Source organism: Lissotriton helveticus, chromosome 3_1 (assembly GCF_964261635.1).
Source record: "Lissotriton helveticus chromosome 3_1, aLisHel1.1, whole genome shotgun sequence".
Taxonomy (NCBI): domain Eukaryota; kingdom Metazoa; phylum Chordata; class Amphibia; order Caudata; family Salamandridae; genus Lissotriton; species Lissotriton helveticus.
In genome coordinates, this window is record NC_136061.1 from 1,858,604,187 (window position 1) to 1,858,624,391 (window position 20,205).

The 20,205-nt window shown below is 47.7% G+C and overlaps 1 protein-coding gene across 2 annotated transcripts in view; it reads left to right on the forward strand.

The window, feature by feature from the left end:
• The window catches only part of DEAF1 (DEAF1 transcription factor), a 519,741-nt gene that overhangs the window by 313,638 nt on the left and 185,898 nt on the right, over positions 1-20,205 (forward strand). For both annotated transcript variants that reach the window (XM_078682816.1, XM_078682815.1), the window contains exon 9: positions 17,512-17,762. In XM_078682816.1, the coding sequence (XP_078538942.1) occupies positions 17,512-17,762 (251 nt within the window). The remainder of the gene's footprint in view (positions 1-17,511; positions 17,763-20,205) is intronic.

A 20,205-nucleotide genomic window follows, 5' to 3' on the forward strand; every position in this document is an offset into this window, starting at 1 on the left:
TGGACCGCGGCCATTTTGGGTGCGTGAATTAGCGCGCGGTGAGAACACGGAGCAGACGTGTCTCCCGGCGCTCTCCTATATATATATATATTAAATACCTCCACACCCGCACCAGCATCCTGTGATTATTGGGGGCAAAGCACATCATTACAGTGGCGACGAGGCCGGGATCGGCCGAAAAAAAAAAAACCGGAATGAAAAGAAACAAGCACAAGCAAAGGCAAGAGCCTCATCACCCACCGAGGGCCGGACACAGGATCCCATGACCGAGGAGGCAACTGAGCAGATCAGGGAGAGCGCGGTAGGGGACTGCGCGATAGGCGGAGGTACGAACTCTGTCCAATCAAAGTAACAAAGCAGAGCAGGCACGGCCGGATCGGAGTGGCAAGGCCAGGAGCCCCACTGGAGTGCATCCTTGAGCAGCCTGCGGGAAGTGGGCGAGGAAAGAAGAGGACGGTGCCCACTGTGAGCACAGGGACCCAGGCGCAGTGGGGGAAGATCGGGGAGTGACCTACCCCAAGCAGTATAGCCCACACCGTGCGCAACAGAGCCCACTCACAAGGGGGCCCTGGCGGAACACGTGTTGCCGAGGAAAGAGTACACGTCTAGTCCTCAGCAGGACCACGCACACCCGAGCAGGTCGGGTGCACCGGGCAGCCCCAGGGGAGTGGAAGAGCAGCCACAGAGAGGGGCAGTAATGTGTGCCCAAGCGTCATCGCTAACGACACCGATCCCGTTCCTTCCCAAGCCGGGGGACCCCGCGATGAAGTGGGAGGACTGGAGGGAATACTTTATGAATTACCTGGAGGCTTTGGAAGACGAGAGTGGGGAGGAATACCCAAGCAAGAGAAGAAGGAGGATATTGCTCCACAACCTGGGCCCAGAAGGCATACGGGTGTTCCAGAACCTAGTCCCAACACCACGACAAGCGGATGATGATGATGTATTTTGCCATGCAATCGAGGATTTGAATACTCACTACAGACCAGCGGTGTGCACATCCATCGACAGATACAATTTCCAACAAAGGAAACAAGTGGTTGGAGAGTCCATCGACGAGTATGTCGCAGCTTTGAAGAAGCTAGCGATCACGTGTAAGTTTGGCGCCATGCATGATGAGTTCATCAAAGACCAGATAGTCATGCACACGACCAATCCAGGACAAATTGTGGGCGAATGGAGATGCCACCCTGAAGGAAGTCATCGCTATGGTAAAGAAAGCGGAATTATCAAAAAGGTGTGCGGAAGCGGCAAAAAGGGACAAAAGTGATAAATATACAGATGGCCATCAGAGATACAGTGCAGCAAGAGTTGCAAAGGCTAGAGGAAAATGGAATCATAGAACCAATAAGTTGTGCGGAATGGTTGGCACCCCTAGTGGTGGTAAGGAAACCCAACGGCATGGTCCGTTTAGGTGTAGACTTGAGGGAACTGAACAAGAATATTGTAGTGGAAAAATTCCCTCTGCCCAGGATAGATGAGATGCTGACAAGGACCAAGGGAATATGATGGTTTTCCGCCAATCGACCTTACCTTGGCCTACCATCAGATAGCCCTGCACCACACCAGTCGGAGGCTCACATAGTTTATAACACCAATCGGATGTTACCAATTCCAAAGGATGCCCTTTGGGCTGGCATCTGCTGCAGCAGTATTCCAAAAACTGATGCACAGATTGTTCAAGAACTTGGAAGGAGTACAATACTTTCAGGACAATATCCTGGTGATGGGCAAAGATCAAGAAGATCACGACAAGAAGCTGGGAGAAGTGTTGCACATCCTAGAACAACATGGACTCACGGCGAAATGGGAGAAGTGCCGGTTTGGAATGACGTCCGTTACCTACCTGGGCCGTGAGATTAGCAATCAAGGGATCACGCCCAAGCAAGCAAATGTTAGAGCCATTTGTGAGGCGCCGCCACCGAAGAGTAAGGAAGAAGTGAGATCCTTCCTCGGGATGGCTGAGTACTACAGTAAATTCGTACAAAACTTTGCAACCAAGACACACCATTTGCGACAACTCATTCGAGACAAGACAACGTATGTTTGGACGGAGGAGACTCAAGAAGAGTTCCGGAGAATTAAAGAAGACATCAGCAAGGCCATCCCCTTGCAAGGATTTGGCCAACAGAAAGAATCCATATTGACCACGGACGCTAGTGAGCGGGGCCTGGGAGCCGCCCTCATGCAGAAAAGGGGAAATGGGGAGAGGGTCACCATCAGTTTTGGGTCCGGGGCACTGTCAACCACTGAACAGAAATTCAGTGTAAATGAAAAGGAAATGTTGGCAGCTGTATGGGCCATGGGCAAGTTCCGACAATTCATATGGGGAACCAGATTCAGACTCAAGACAGACCACAAACCCCTAATCAAAGTACTCATGCCAAGTGGGCATCAGAATGCCACCCCGCGCATAGCTAAAATGACTTTGAAGCTGTTGGATTACAGGTATGATGTGGAGTACATTCCGGGAGCAAGGAACAAAGTGGCAGACTATCTCAGTCTAGCTTCCGCCATGGAAGAGGCCCCATCACAAGCGGAAGACGAAGAGGACAGTGGCGCATTCATGGAGGACCATGAAAAAGTAATAAGCGAACAGGAATGGGTGAAAGCGTACGAGGAAGACCAAGACACAGAAGGAGTGAAACAATGCATACTCCGGGGATGGCCCGAGAAAAGACACATGAAACAGGAGTTGAGGAAATTCTTCGAAGTGAGGGAAGAGTTGTCCATAGGGGACCGAGGTATATTCTTATTCCGAGGTGAAAAAGTGGTTCTCCCGGCTCCTTGACACCGCGGTTGATGGCCATTCTTCATGAAGGACACCTTGGCATCGTGAAAACAAAACTGAGAGCGAAAGTGATGTATTGGTAGCCAGCGATGGATAGTATGATTGAGAGATATGTCCGGGAGTGTGAACAATGCCAAAAAGCGGACAAATCACAAACGTTGATGCGCCCATTGTTTGGAAAATTTGACACCCCGACAAACCCGTGGGAGGAGTTGTCAATTGGTATTTTGGGTCCGGTCCTGGACTCACAAGTAGTACAAAAGTACGTAGTAGTGCTCATTGATAGGTATTCGAAATGGCCCGAAATAGATATCCAGGAGGATATGGACACAGAGAAAGTGCTAAAATTCCTCACGGCTACTTTCATCAGGGAAGGCATTCCTCGTTCCATTTTGAGTGACAATGGCCCTCAGTTTATCTCAGAGAAGTGGAACAACTATATGGCAAGGAATGGCATTAAGATAAAGCACACCTCAATCTATCACCCGGCTGGGAATGGGCTGGCCGAGAGGTTCAATCGTGTTATAATGGGCTCCATTCAAGCCCCAATAGGTGCGGGGAAGGACTGGCAAAAAGAGGTGAAAAGTACCCAAGGGGCATACAGAATCACACCGACGTGCACAGGATACAGTCCCTTCCAAATACTGAGAGGACGTGATCCGTTCACGAAAGACAACCTAGCATGGAAAGAACGCACGGTCATGAGTGAATGGTCCCCAGCAGTGGTCCATCGTAACTTGGAAAGGGCCCAGAAGATATGCCAGGAACATTACAACAAGACGAGGAATGTGAAGGAAACCAAATTGGAAAGAGGGGAATGGGTCAGAGTCAAATTGGCCCAATTTAAAAGAAAAGGCGACAGCAAATTTAGCGAGCCCTTACAAGTGAAGGAGGTGTATGACAGGGCTGCGCTTCTGAGTGATTGAAAAACATGGTCCCAAGACAGGATGGAAAAATGCAATAAGATACTGCAGTGGGCCAGAGAAGAAACGCAACATAAATGAAGCCTGAACCGACAGGGGGTCAGTATACCGTCACCAGAAGAAGAGAACCCAAGAATGAGAGGAAATGAAGAAGAGACTAAAGGAGAGAATGACCCGGGATGCGTGGATCACCAGAACAGCCCCAGCCCAGTGATGAGCAGAGAAACCCCCCTGGCAGCCGGTAGAAGGGTAACATCTGCAGGAGAAGAGTCCAGGCAGTCTGCAGTCTACACCGGTGAGGCGCACCCAGTTGGGGAGAATGGTGGTAAGACCAGCAAGGTACAGAGAGTATGATATGAGCGGTGGCGAACAGCTGGAGGGCTGATAGACATTGAGACATTGCTAGTTCTGTGTAAAGAATAAAAGGGGGGAGATATGTAGTGTAGCGGTCTAGTCGTCACGCTGCTGCGTGATGACGCGGACCGCGGCCGCCATTTTGGGGGCGTGAATTAGCGCGCAGTGAGAACACGGAGCAGACGTGTCTCCCGGCGCTCTCCTATATATATATATATATTAAATAACTCAACACCAGTACCAGCATCCTGTGATTATTGGGGGCAAAGCACATCATTACAGGGACCAGCTGTAGATCTCCGTGAAGTGATATAAAAGGGGCGCAGCTCAAGGGCTGAACTGGAAACTTCGAAGCAGTCGTGGCAAATTGTCAGTCCAATCCCCGTACGGTGCACGGCAAGTCTGCCCACTACAGTCGGGGTGCTCCATCCCAAATAATGGGGGGGTCACCGAACTGCGCTCTATAACATATTGTTTAGTCTATTATATTGTGAACCGAATAATGCCTATTGTCGCAACGGGTCTTTGTTTATATGTTGCTATGATTGTGGATGATTTTGAAGACAACGTTTATAGAATTGGTGTTAACTCTGTTAGGCGCTTCTTATTCCAGTGTTACTATGCTCTTTGTTCATATTTACAGACTTGGCATAAGCTCACTCGATGACTCACAGAGGGCGGTTAGATTGAACATCTCAAAACACCAGATGCAGTTACTACTTGTTTAAATATCGATAATGTTTATAATGATTCCACTTGGAATAAATAAATATAACATTTTGAGAAAAACGTTAATAATTCTTTCCTCAACAATTGACATAGTACACTACCTTACGCAACAAAACATAATACATCCACTTTCAAGGCGAGGACTATTAGCTTTGCTTAGGCTTGTTTACCCTGTTCTTGTCTGGATTCTTGGTTCACTGACATTCTCACTTCGCCTTTAACCATCTCTCGGGTGTAGCACACTTTGCACCTGCTGGCCTGGTTGTAGCAGCTGACTTTTTCACCTCTCACCATGTCACTGCTTCTGCCTGCCTACCTGCCGTGCACCGCCAAGGGTCTGTGCATGTGTATTTATCTATGTATCTATGTGTGTGTGTATTTTTATATGTGGTGGATATGTGTATTTCTCATGGATACTTTTAACCACAGGTTTCTCAGTGTAGAATACTCCCCAGGCACCAGACTGGACCTGGAGAACCTTTTTGCATTAAAGCGTCACTTGGTGGAGCTGTGCTGTTCCGCTTGACTCAACACTTCCCCAGAAGTGATGAAGCAAAGCTGCATATAATCCCCAACCCTTCACAATGACGTCAGTTTATTTCTTTATGTGCCTTCTGACTTAAATCCAGATGCTCCAGTCCCAATTTTGTCAGTCTTCTGAGGACTTGTACAATAGAAATCCAGTTTACCGAGGAACAATGTCTCCTCCTAAGACCACAGGTGTCAAACCTTGGATGTCGGCCATGGATCCACAAGACATGTGTCTTTTGTGTTTGAGCTTGGGACACAACTTGAAGTCTTGTAACATGTGTGCCCTCGTGCACCTGAAGGATTAGAAGCAAAGCTGTGTAATACTGAACACAAGAAGAAGTTGCAGACTTGTTGCACGTTCCTCTTCCACTGGTAGCTGAGGCCGTGGGCTCACTCCCACTCCTGAGGTCGAAACAGCAAGAGGTCACCTCACCTGTGTGTTCGAAGTCCTCCAATAAGTCAAAATCGTAGTTCAAATGCAAAAGACCCCATCCCGCCACTCTCTACCCAAAAAGAAGGCACAAGGGTATTGCAATATGAATCTGTCCCCCTACGAGATCTTCAGTTGTAGAGTCGATTCCACAGTTGGTTCCCAATGTGTCTCAGATTTCCCAGGCCATAGGCGAGACTGAAGCAAAATGACACCATTAAGAAAATCATACTGTAGATATTTTACTTTTATCCGCATGCCTTTGGGCCTCAAAAATCTGCAGGGGCCCTCAGTCATTCCCAACAGCGGGTCATTCATCAGCACCTTCTGGCCCTCTTGGACCTGGTACTGGCCAAAGCAGGCTCCCCCCTTGGCCTCATGAGCTAAATCAATCTCTCCCTCATTGACGTTGGTAGAGGAGGATCTGATGCTGGCCCGAACCAACTTTGCCCTCAATCTCGATCTATGTCCTGTTATGAAACTACCAAAGCTAACCCAGTCACCATACATCCTGACTCTGGTTCTAGGCCTCTGCTAGGGCTAACACGGCGTCAGAGGCTCCATTATCTCTTTGCCTTTGATTCTCACTAACTCTTGCTAGCACAAAGACATGATGATGGTGGGGAGGATTTAGCCATCATTATAATTAATTTTTGTTTACAGGAACTTACAAAAGGCCAGTGTCTGATACTTTCCCTGATGCAGGTTGAACTTGCTATTTGGACCACCAACGGATGAGAGTGCATCATGTGCAGTGGTAATTCGACAAGCAGCTGAGGTCTTGGAGCTACAACTACCCTCTACGACTACGTCCTTATAGAAATCTTGCAGCCTGCGCCAGACACATCTGAGCCTTTGCTCGCTTTCAATAAGGTCCTCAAGGACTCCTTAGTGGGCATCTGGTCAAATCCCTGTTTTTACCCAATGGTGAATAAGCAGGTGGCCAGATGTCTCAAACCTGATTTTCTCACTAAACATCCTTCTTCATAGAGTCTGTTTTTATTTAGGCTTCAACCACCCGGTGCATCCCAGTTTATTCCCCCACAACTCCTCCATATGAAGCTTTAAAAGGATTAAGCAGTTGGGAAAGTAAATGTTCTCTTCAGCCAGCCTATCATTGAGATTGGTAAATGCAGTCTCCTTGTTAGCCCGATATACGCATGCATTTTGGGACATGGTCAGCGAGATCTTGCCTGTGGTCCCAGAAGACCTTAGGACCTCACTGGCTCAAACCATTCAGGATTGTCAACATATGGCTAAATACATGATTTGTGCTTACTTTGGTACTGGTTGTCTGGGAAAGACGGTTGGCATGAGTGTGGTGCTCCACTGCCAATGCTGGATGTGCTTCACTGGATTTTCTGGAAACTTACAGGCCTATCTCCTGTACATACCTTTCAATGGCTTACACCTGTTCTCCAAAAAGCAGATTCTACTTTGGAATGTTTGAAAGCAACTAGAGCCACACCACACTTCTTGGGTTATTTGACATCTGCCAAATCGTTTCCTCACCAGTTTAGGATATTCCATGGGTACTCTCCAGTGCAGGCATATAGCAGTATCGGTCTCCTCAACTGCTACAACCACCCCAGTCCTTTAGAGGCCGGTGTGTAGATCGGTCAGGCAACTTAAAGACCTACAAGGACACCAGTCCTCCCTGTTGCCTTCACCTGCGGCAACAGCCACCAAGTCACTTTAGTTGCCTTTAGCTGTGAATAACCATTCTGTAGGAGGCAGAATCCAGTATTTTCTGCCATGGTGGTGATCCATCACGTCTGACAAAAGGATCCATCAAATCATTCAACACGGCTATGCCCATGTCTTTCTTTCTATTCCACCAACCTTTTTCCCCACTTCAGAGCAAGTCTTAGCTGCCAACCTGTCCATTCTGCTGCTAAAGGTGAGTGTTTTATTTTCCAAATGAGCCATTGAGCGGGCTCAGGACTTTGAAATATTGAGGATTTCTATTCTTGCTATTTCTTGCGCCGAAGAAGGATGGGTGCCTTTTGGCCCATATTAGACCTTCAACCTCAAAATGCCTTTCTGAGGAAGGACAATTTCAGCATGCTCACTCTGGCTCAGATCCTGTCTGCCCTGGACCCAAGCCACTGGCTTGTGTACTTGGACCTGCAGGCTGTGTATCTTAATGTACTCACCCTGCAGTCTCACAGACGTTACCTATGGCTCAAGGTGGGCTAAGAGCATTTTCAGTTTGCCGGCCCACCATTGTTTCTTGGGTGTTCACGTAAGAGATGGCAGTGCTCGCTGCTCATCTAGAGCTGTTGGAAATGGCAGGTTTCTGCTACATCGACGACTGACTGTTGAAGGCAAACTCACCAGAGTCTGCCATAGACCTGGTCCAGATAATGGCAAACCCCCAAACATTGTTGCGGTTCATAATCAATGAGATGAAGCTGCACCTGACTCCATTTCAGAGTCTTCCTCTCATTGGAGCAGGCCTGGATAGGGTTCAGCTCAAGGCCTTCCCTCCTGTGCAACGAGTCCAGGACATTTTGGCTATGATGCTGATATTTTGGTACAGGAGCATGAAAATGCTTTTGAGCGCCTGATTAGAACTTTGCTGCTGCCAGGCCCTTGTAAAACATAAATAAATTAATAGAAACAAAAAACGAATTTAAAATGTCGAGTGGTATCAGGGAGCAACAAATGAGCGAGGAAAGAGGCGCAGAGAGCAGCAGATTAGCGTGGGATGGGAAGGGTACGAAATAGTGCACAGAGGGCAGATGAAAAGGGGGACGAGGCTCATTGGGTGCTGGAAGGCAGGGCCAAAAAGAGGCCCCTCAAGTGAGTTGTCGAAGGGTACAACTCCTCCATTCAGAACTCTGTGAAATCGAAAAACTCTTCCGCAGGACAAATGCAAAAATATGGAGGAAAACCATCGAAAGAGGAGCAGAGACCTGAGCCAGTAAAGCCAGCCAGTCATGAGCAAAGGGCTAACCCAAAGCCCACTGTAAGTATATGTAAGGTTTGATAAACAATTGGCCCGTGAGCCGAGGCATAAAACCACAGTTGTTGCTTGTTGTTTGCACAGGAATGGAGGACATGGGCAGTGGCCACTGCCAGGATTGGATTGGGATTAAAAATCTGCCCGGGCACGCAAAAAGAATTGGCCCACATTTGCATATTGCCTTTCCGCAAAACACTGCTTCGGCGAGATTTTATAAAAGAGGGGGGGGAGGGTGGGGGTTTTAAAAAAAAAAAAGCATGGATTAGTTTACACTGGTGAAACACACCTGAAAACAAGTGAGGCCACTTTTGCTCAGGCCCCTTCCCCCACTCAATAAGCATATATTAATGGGCCGGCCCAGCAAGAGAAAGGGAGTGGGAGTGACACCTCTGCCGTTGATAAAAGGGAGGTAATGGATGTCCATCTACCTCCATGAAGGCCACTCAGGCACCCACTGGGCTGCTGGTGGCATCGAACAATGCAGAACCCACCCATTTCAGCCCCCCAAGGCTGCTCAAAAAAACGCCCAAAGCTGGAATTCGGATACCGGCCCCTCGGGCATTGCCCAAGTGCCCGCCTTACCAATCCAACGCTGGCTACTGCTGCTTCTCAGACTGGCATTTTGTTATCGAAAAGGTTGTTCGGAGCTCCTAGATGTATAAAGTAATCAAACCGAAAAGTTTGTGGTTATAACAGTTAATTGCTGTATTCAGGCCGTATGGAAAGTTATGTTTTTTCAGTCACATAAAATATATTTCCACTATGGGATGGGGGTTAATACGTTAAGGATCCGGGAGGTGCTTGCTGTTATACCTTAAACAAATGTGTTCAAAGTGAAGAGTATGGCATAATCATTAATAGGTGCGTTGGATAGAACTTTCATCCCCGTGGTAACTTAAGAGTACCTGGGCCTTACTAACCCCATTACTCACACAACAACTTCTGCAGCTTTACTTCGATCCAAAGCAAGTGAAAGGCACTCTTCTCTTTGCCTGTAAATTACTTGGTACTGAATACATCTTTTGGTAAAAAAAAGTTGCTCCTTAAATCTGAAGCTTAGACTCTGAAACGTTTTACTTAGGTAGGTTTCAAGGTATTTGATGTCTATAGTTCCTCAAACTGTCACTAGCTGATTCTTTTTTATTGTGCATTAAAACAAAAAAATACGCAAGTGTACGTTCACTTGTGTGCCACTGTAGACCCGTTAGACTTCAGTATGCAAAAAAATGCGTTCTCATGGTCAACTGCAACTGTTGCATAGTCCCAGAAGTCCTCTAGGAATTCTTTTTGAATTGCTAAAAATTTAGATTTTTTTGTTCCAAACATATGAGTAACAATACAGGAGGACATTTCCCTGCTATCTCTAGCAGTTTTGTGAACCAAATACATAGAGTCCGACCCATACAGTGTAAAACACACAGGACTGGGGAAGGAAAACGTGCCGTTGCTTATACCTGTCTGTGGTAAATAGGAAACTAACTACTTTCTTATAGTTTTCCGCAAATGCAGGAAAGCCTATTCCTTAGCCCCCCCAGCTTTTGTAGCGATGAGAACTGTGTCAAATCCCAAATGACCATCCTCTATGATACATTTGACCCCACAAGTTAGAGAATGGTCTGCTGCTCAACACAATGTATTTACCTGCTCAGTCCCTGGTTGGTGGAGTAGACCCATTTACTACTCTGCAAAATGCCAAAATTAAGTAAACTACGCCTGCAAAATCAAAGAATGCTTGTCCAGTGCTTCTATGGTGTCTTGTTCCCTACCTCGAAGAGACAAAGTCGAGGTGTGATAATGTATGATCTGGAATACAATAGACACACAAATAGTTTTTAATGTCCGGTCCACAATACCAGTGGTGGCCGGGATGGTTCACGGGTGACGGGGCGGGTGTGCAACAAGGGGGAAACGGTGCACATGTGAAAAAGAAATAATAATAAAATAAACACTTACGCATCGAATCGGGTCTCACTTCTCTGTTCCTTTTTTCCTCATCGGACTGAGGCACAGGAAGCACAGCCAGGCTCCCCTGACCATTGGTCAGCACCCAGGCTGCCCTAACCAATCACAACGCTGCAGTGCAGCAACCTGGTTCGGCGCTCAACCAGGGAATGGGGTCCTGGGCATGTTCTCCTCGCAGGTTGTAATGCAGCCTGCATGCAGAACGGGGAAAGTGCGCATGACTGATTTTGGCAACCCGAGAGGGCCAACCAAACAGTCATTGGGCACTTAGGAGGGGCAAACCACTGCTCCCCTGCCCCGCTTCGAGAGCAGAGCAGCTCTGCCCACCCACCTGCCTACCCACAGCACAGAAACATAAAATTATAATAACTTACATTTATTATCATTTTATGTTCCTTTATGTTGCACTGCTCAAAAGCATTGGGGCGGCCGTACACAGTGCAGCATGTAGGGGAAATGCATGGTATGTCATATCTAGTTTTTGTTGATTTAAAATCAGCATTTCATCTGATGGACCGAATTCTGTTTTGGAGGTCACGAGTAGATCAAGGAGTGGAGACTGGTACTTTTTGAGCACTAACGGCACTCTACACTAAGAACACAGCCAGGGTCCGGTATGGCCTGAGAAGTGAATGTAGCAACACATTCCCTGTTGAAAAAGGAGTTTGACAGGGCTGTGTGTTGGCCCCTCCACCTTTTTAGCCTCTTTTTAGGTTTTGCCTAAGCGAAAGCTGCGCACTGCGCAGCTTTTTCGCGCAAGCGAAAACCTTATGTTTACAGTAGAGTGGCTTGGGAATCCGCCCTCTGTTCCATTGGCTAGCTCCATAAATGGAGGCTAGCCATTGGAACAGAGATATGTCCGTCATGGCCGGAGCAGATTTGAGGGCGTTCTGGCCATTTTTACTCATCCTGCCCCTTTTCGATCGTCATTGCGGCGGTGGGCGTGTGCAATTTTTTTTTTGGGTCTCGCCATGTTTTCTTCATTTTCACCGTGTCTTTTGCAGGGGTGGGCTGTGCACTGAGGCCGCTGATCAGGTAAGCAGCATTTTTTAATACTTTTGTTTTTATCCCGTTCCCGACCCCCCCCTCCCGCTCTCCGTGTGCCCGTTCCCGCCCCTGCCCCCCCCCCTCCCGCTCTCCGTGTTCCCGTTCCCGCACCACTTGTTTTTTTTGGTCTCGCCATGTTTTCTTCATTTTCACCGTGTCTTTTGCAGGGTTGGGCTGTGCACTGAGGCCGCTGATCAGGTAAGCAGCATTTTTTAATACTTTTGTTTTTATCCCGTTCCCGACCCCCCCTCACGTGTGCCCGTTCCCGCACCACTTGTAAATGCTTGTTTACAGTGTGCGCAGCCACTAAGTCTCCAGTTCCGGGACTAAGACAAGGGAGGCCGTGGGACTGACCGGGAGTATGGCCGTGCGAGATGCAAGAGGTACCCGGAGAGAGGGGGGGCGATGGTAACACACATTCAGAGTCACACTTTGATTTCCACCGCAGCCCGGAGGAAACACCGGAAGAAGATGTCCGGCCCGCCGCCTGGTTGTGGGCGGGGCCGGGAGGACGTAGTTTCCCGTTACCTGTGCGCTTCTCCCCTTCCTGTCCATGTTATGCTGCCCTCCTGTACGTCTCCCCCAAGAGTTTCTTTCTAATCCATGTGCTCCTCCCCACCCGCTCCATGACGTTCTTTCGCCTGTTGCTTCCCCCTAACCCCGACCTCCATGTTACTTTCTGCCACCCGCACCCACTGTGTTGTTTCCCCACCCTCATCCTCTCAGTTATAGTTTTTGTGGCATGAAAACTGCACATTAAGCCACAGAAATTGACGTTAGTGGTACGTATGCATTTAGTTATACCCCTTACTTTCTGGCACGGACAAGGCTTTGTGTTGTGCTCTTAATGTACTGTGACTATGTGGTACTTTCTAAATCCCCCTCTTGGGTGGTTAATCTACTGCTGCACCCCTTGGGTGCCTTCACTTGGCCTCATGTTGAGCTCCTTTGGTGCTGACCATTTTCTGCAGATAACACAAGCCTGTTGGAAATAAAGTGCATTGTGACTTGCTTTCCCCCATCTCTCACAGCCTGCTCTGTGCAAAAGTATTTTACACCCTTTGACACCTGTCTCTTGCCTGTGAAGAACCCTTTCCCACCTTTGAGTTAGTTTCACAGCCCAGCTATCTCACACCTACCTACTGTCTGCTGTTCCTCTGTGACACATCGCTATTGTCTGCAGCACTCCCTTTCACCAGTGTACATCATTGCAGCCCCTTTCACACTTGTTTGTTGCCTGTACAATCCCTTGTACACCTGATGTTACACAAAGAGCTTCTCCCACCCAAACCTACCCATTATCTACACACTCCCTCTCAGACTTCTTGCTGTGTACAACCCTTTTCACACTCCTCTTTTATCTGCACAATCCCTCTCACTCCTACATCATCATCTCTCTCTCCCCAGTCTGTGACCTTTGAAGTCCTTTTTACACCTGTTGGTTACCAATGCGGTTGGTTCATCTCTAACAACAGTGTATAACTTGCACAGAGGGCTCGCAGTGTGTGGAGGGCTCTGTGTGGGTGTGGGGGGCTCTGTGTGGGTGTGTGGGGGGCTCTGTGTGGGTGTGTGGGGGGCTCTGTGTGGGTGTGTGGAGGGCTCTGTGTGGGTGTGTGGGGGGGCTCTGTGTGGGGGGCTCTGTGTGGGTGTGTGGAGGGGCTCTGTGTGGGTGTGTGGAGGGCTCTGTGAGGGTGTGTGGGGGGGCTCTGTGAGGGTGTGTGGGGGGGCTCTGTGTGGGTGTGTGGAGGGCTCTGTCTGGGTGTGTAGGGGGGCTCGCAGTGTGTGTGAGGGCTCTGTGTGGGGGGGCTCTGTGTGGGTGTGTGTGTGGGGGGCCCTGTGTGTGTGTGGGGGGTTCTGTGTGGAGGGGCTCTGTGTGGGGGGGATCTCTGTGGGTGTGGGTGTGTGTGGCATTTGTGAGAGATTAAGCTATTGGCATTGTAAATGACAATGCCATTTATTTATCGGTTTTCAAAAAGAAAACATAAATAAAAAAATTGTCATTTACAATGCCAATAGCTCTAACTTTTCCAAAGGCAAAACCGTTGCATTGTAAATGCTTGTTAAATGATGTTGTAGCTTATTTGCTTGAAGAATCAAGTAATGCCCCAATCATTGCTGAACGTAAGGTCTCGCTTTTGCTTGTTGCTGATGATGCAGTCTTACTGGCTCAAACAGAAAATGCACTACATAGGCTGTTAGAAAGATTTTCTGACTATTGTCCTAGAAAGGTCCCAATGATCAATTCTAGCAAGGTGAAGTGTATGGTGCTAAAACAGTCTTCCAGCCGAAAGAGACGGGTTGTGATAAACAATGAGGGAATTCATACGATTACTTGAGGGTACGGTCACAGAACAACTAAGGTGGAGGGATCAGATACTAAAGGCTTGTTTGTTTTTAACGCAGACTTCAGGGGCGGTTTTAGGATTTAGGCTCAAGGCAGGTCCACAATGCAACAACAGCATCCTTCAAATGTATTAAAAAAAAGTCATTAGGGGCTGTAATTTTTGGAGCTGAGCTCTGGGGGAATTAGAGCTTATGTCCTTTGCAAGTAGTGAAAAATAAATTCTTAAGGGCTTTGCTAAGATTCAGGGTTGATTGTTCTCTTTATTTCATGTGTTTCTTCTTTATGGTGACAGTTGGCTCATGATGGCTTACCTTAAGACTCCTTTGATTTTGAATCATTCACATGTACCAAAAATGTCAATAACGGTATTTAAAAAGAAAAAAGGGGGACTTTGCTAAGCTTCGAGCCTGGTTCCCCCCTACAAGCATGTCATTCAGAACTAGGATTGACACCAGTTACTGACCAGGCAGCCTTAAAACCCCTTTTTATTAGGTCTCGCGACCTATCGATGCGCGCAAGCGCATCGAGCGGAGCGAGAATTCATGTCCTGAAAATCCTCGTGAAACCAAGGGCTTCTTGCGCTGCGGTTTTCTTTAAGTTCACGTGAATCACGTGACAGCAAGCTCCTTCGTGCACGAGCTTGCCTGAGCCTTCTGCCTATCAGCCTGCCAGTTCTCCTCCCCTAATTATTCACTTCACTTGTGACTCCCCACATCAAAGCCTCAGCCTCCCTCCCTTGCCATTTGCTTCCTAACCAGCCTGCCTCGCATAATTGCATCAGACCCGACACTTCAAAGGAATGCGCCCCCCCCAGAGCCACTTTCACGGCCGTGCATTTCTCTTCCCCCCCCCCCCTCCCCACAGCAAAGCCAGGAGCTTCTTTTTAAATGCTTCAATGAGATAGAACAGAGATGGCAATGCGTTGCATGCAATGATACAGTTTAAAAACTCAATTCGGTTTTACTTTACGAGCCGTTTTCCAAGGTGCAACAGAGATGGCAATGCGTTGCATGCAATGATACAGTTTAAAAACTGAATTCTGTTTTACTTCACGAGCCGCTTTCCAAGGTGCAACAGAGATGGCAATGCGTTGCATGCAATGATACAGTTTAACAAGCATTGGCATAGCCAATAGGTCTCGCTTGTGGGACCTTATAAGTATTTAGTTTTGCAGCACAATATCCTTGGTGCAACAAGGATATTGTGCTGCAAAACTAAATACTTATAAGGTCCCACAAGCGAGACCTATTGGCAATGCCAATGCTTGTACTGGTTTAGGAAAGTGAGAAACCCAAAGGCAACAATCCACTGAAAATCCATAGGAGATATTAATAGTTCCGGTGGTGGGAGTCATCGGAGGAATGGTTATCCAATGTGAAAAGTACTTTAGAAGGGATGCAAATGGGGCACCTATGGGCTGACCCACGTGCAGTTGGACGGGATGTGATTGAGCTCGTAAAGGAGAGCTATTATGCGCTAATGGGGGAAACAAAACCCTCCCAAATAAAACCAGGCAGGTTACTGGGAGATGAGTTTGACGGTAGACTGTGTTCAGGTAGCAAGTCGTATTTGGATTTGCTCCATTCTCAACAACAACACATGTTATACATCAAGTTCAGACTCGGAATCCTGCCCACTAGAGAATAGCTTGTCATGCGTGCAAGGCTTGACAAAGGAAGTGAACTTTGTGACTGTCTGTCTTGGGGGGGAGGATAATATATTATACGTACCGCTTTTTTGCACCAAATATGTACATGCACGCAAAAGATGGCTTCTGCCCTTGTTCAAATTGTTTGCAATTAGATCAAATAGGTCTGTATTAGCGTTGTGTTTTAGGACAGTTGATGAACTCGTTTTAATTCTAGAGCCTCGTTTTTATGGTCAATGACCCTGAGGGTGATGATCAGACCTAGAGCCTTTTTGCGATATCGGTCGGACTTGCGTCTGACTGAAACCGCTGCGGACCCGGAACCGCACGACCATAGGTCGGCTGTTCCGACTGCAGAATTTGGTTACGACCACCCTCTGGGAGGTCGGAAACAACCATTTTACAATTGTAGCTTGTGTGGCGGGTGGAAAAGGTCCACAGCACAAGCTACAATTGTAAAATAGATGTTTAGGGGTGAACCACAGGCAGCGGCGCCTGGTATTTAATGACTGTGGGGGGGTTGGGTCGTGGAGGGAAGGGAAGTGAAAATAAAAATAAAATTACCCTTACCTGTCTGCCTCTGTCACCGCCGCCGCTTCTCAGTCCTCTTCTGCAAGCTTCCAGGGCAGGTAGTAGGCAGGGTTGGATTGGGATTAGAAATCAGCCCGGGCATGCTAAAAAAAAGTGTCCCACATTTGCATATTGCCTTTACAAAACACACCTTCGGCGAAGTTTTATAAAAAAAAAATAAGGGGCGGGGGGTCGTCAAAAAAATGCACGGATTAGTTTACACTGGTGAAACACCCCTGAATACAAGTGAGGCCACTTTTGCTCCAGCCCCCTGCCCCGCTCAATATGCATACGTTAATAGGCCGGCCCAAGTGAGAGAAAGGGAGTGACACCTCTGCCCTTTTATCAAAGGAAGTAATTGAGGCCCATCTGCCTCCAGAAAGGCCACTCAGGCCCCCTCTGGGGCGCTGGCCGCATCCGAACAATGCAGAAACCGCCAAATCGCCCCAGACTGCTAAAAAAAGCAGCCCACAGCTGGGACTGAACACCGGCCCCTTGGGCATTGCCCGCGTTGCCAATCCGACGCTGGTAGCAGGAAGCACCCGGGTCCCAGCCTCCCCCTAGCCAATCACAACACCACAATTCAGCATTGTGATTGGTCTGAGCGCCATGGATTGGCGCTCAGACGGGTACTGGGAGGGTTGCATGTTCCTCACCAGGTTGTGTAATTCAGCCTTGTGGGGGACATGCAAAGTGCGCAGGACTGTTTGGGGCGGCCTGAGAGGCCCGGCCAAGCAGCCCTTCACACTTTAGGAGTGAAAACCACTCCTCTCCCTACTCTGCCTGCCCCGCCCCTCTCGAGAGCCACTGACATATACAGGAAAAATAAAATGATGATAATAGTTATCATTTTATTTTTATTTTTTTTCAGTGGGGCGACGCTCCTCTGCTTTAACGGAGGAGCCACAACTGGTGTAGGGGAAGAAGACATGGGACTGCAGCGGACAAAAGGGTTCAAATTCACAATCGGAAAGAATTTGTATGCAGTCTTGAAAATGTGCCTTTGAATCCGGCCATTAGGGCCTGGTAGTCACAGTAAATTTCACAGCCAGGTCTCTTTTCTCATACAAGAGAAATAAGGCTTCATATGCATCATCCCTAAGAACACATACACTCACTATGAATTATTATGTACCAAGCTATCTACCATGTATTGAGTGATTGTAAGAGAATCTTCACTTAAAGGGCTTCATGTTTGTTTGTCTCGGTTACAGTGCTGGCATCACTTCCTGCCCTGGCTGTGGCTCCCATCACCCCTACAAAAGCCGTCTCCCCGACGGTGATGAGCGGCCTGGAGGTGGCAGAGCAGCGCAGCTGGCTCTACCTGGAGGAGATGGTGAACTCCTTGATCACCACGGCCCAGCAGCTGAAGACACTGATTGACCAAGCCAAGCAGGCTAGCAGCACTCACCGGGAGGCCGCTGTCACACAGGCCAAGATCCAGGCCGACGCTGAGAGAAAAGAGGTAGTTGTCTATGCATTGGTTTGTGTTTGTGTTGCACTGATGTGCGAGCAAATCTGGCAGCTTCAGAACATTGAAGCACCAGAGAAGATAGCAGGAAGAATTAAAGTGTCTGAAGCATTCAAAGGTTAAAGAAACAAAAGTAGCCAGTTATGGGAAAAATGCATTTTGAAGAACCAAGTCTTCAACCTAATTGGGATTTCAAGTGCACAGAAAGCACATAAAGGTTTTTGAGAGCTGACTAGGCATGACCATGACGGCTCACAACTATCAGCACACAGAAGATGACATGAATCTTAGTAGAAGCTGCCACCTCTGATTTTGTTCCCACAGTAGACCGATTTAACATTCCAATTAGGCACAAATGTTGTAATATGTGATGAAAGCGAAAATAAAGCAGAGCAAAGGGTAAGGGCATCTGGAAAGTATACCACCCAGAGGACTTGATTAAATCAAGATGGACCCTCAGAAACGTTGCAGCTTTTGTTAAGTCACCTTTCCTGCCACTGACCTTTGATCGAAACATGAGCTAATCTCTGTTTCCTGCACTTCCTCTGTTTACCCTGCCACTGGTGTACCTTTTCATGCCTGATATTTCAGAAATGCCCTCTTTGGTTTAAAAAATTGGTAGTCTGCCCTAATGTTCGGGTTAGATTGTTTTATTTGACCTTAGTTTTTTTATTCTTTATTGTATTATGTTATTAATGGTATGTTATCCTTTCAGTTTGAATGTGTTTATTTTTTGTAAACTGTTGAATCTTTTTCATGCTACAGGTTTACACGGCTCCCAAAGAGAGAACTGAGTATACAATGCAAGGCACTGCAAAAAGAGCAGCCATTTTTAGTTCAAGCCTACCGCAGTGCGAATGCGTTACTCTGCGAGGCATGCTGTATCTACTCAGGTTGTTTAGATTATGCCCACCACTTTCCATTTGTTCCTTCGTGTGCCTTTCTGTAATCCTTTATTTTTATTCTTTGAACATTGGTCTTTGTCACGCCTTTAGTGGGTTTTTTCAGTTTGTGGAGACTGCCCCTGTTACACGTTGACTTATTATTTGACCTATTTATCATTTGTTGGCGCACTCATTTTTTTCAGTGAATTGGTACCGTGAACACAGCTTTAACATGACCATGCTATATTTTTCAACACATTTCATTTGATATGGTTGCGGTTGCAGCTGCCTAGGCAGCAGGCATGGGAGGGGTAACCCGTGCCACTTTTTTGTTTGAAATGCTCCCACTCCATTTGCGATCCTGTACACATTAATTGCCATTGTTTCACATCCTCTAACATGATGGTGGACGGACATTCTCCTGGCAGTAACATTCCTTCTGGCTGACTGGATTAGCATCGATATTTGAAGACAGCTATCTCATAAAAGGCAGGTGTGCGCAACGGGAATAAATTGCCTTAGCCACGGGGTGATATCTTGCTTGGTAGCAGATACAGTGGCGAGGCATGTTGTAAGTAAATAATACTCTTGATAAGCTTCTTATAAATGAGTAGATAGGTTTAATGATAAGAGTAGAAGTCAACGCTACATCTCTCCAGCTGACCAGACTTCAACTGGCAAATCTGGAATCCCACAACCTTGATGACTTAGATAAGAACATTAGTGGGTTCTACATAAAACAGCTGGAGATGAACATAAGGAAAGGGCTAATAAGAACTGTGAATAACCAAGGATAATAATTACAACAAGGCACATCCCAGCTAACATTGAAGCAAACGACGGGGGCCGAATTCAATCTGATTAGAAAAGTGTCACCCTCTAAATAAAGTAGTCTCAATCACTTGATTTTCCTTGACATGCTCACTCAATGGGTGGCAGTGTAGCACACTGAGATGGAATACAAACTCCTCAGCAACTGTTAAGTTCTATAGGCTAATTCCTTCTTTCTCAGCCCCCCCCCCTCTTGTTCCCCTTCTCACCGATCCCCAAAGGGCACCCCCGGCTTCCCTGAGAACCGTCAATGCCACTGCCGTATTATGTCCCCTACTCGCCTCTTCCCCCCACACCCCTGTCCTTCCAGCGGAGCCAGGGACGACTGGCGCCCTACAGTGATGTCATAGCTGCATGCCTTGGCTTATGAAGTGGGCGTGGACATGGCTGTGGTCTGCCTCTTGCATGTCGGTTTACTTAGTCACTTCAGGGCCACAGGACCCCCGCCCCAACATATACAACATCCCGCAAATAACACACGGACACAAGTGTTAAGATTGGGAATATGTAATCACGGTGGGTTATCTTACGGACGATCAAAGGGCAGGCCGCATTCTCGCCACCTGCCCGCCTGTTGAGCCAATCAGCACAGTGGCGAACCACCCAACTGCTGCACCATTATGGTAATAAAACTACACACGCCCCTTGCGGGGCGTATCTAGGCAAACCCCCGGTTGCACAGGCCCACAACCGCCCGAAGGACTACTGGGGCGCCGACACGA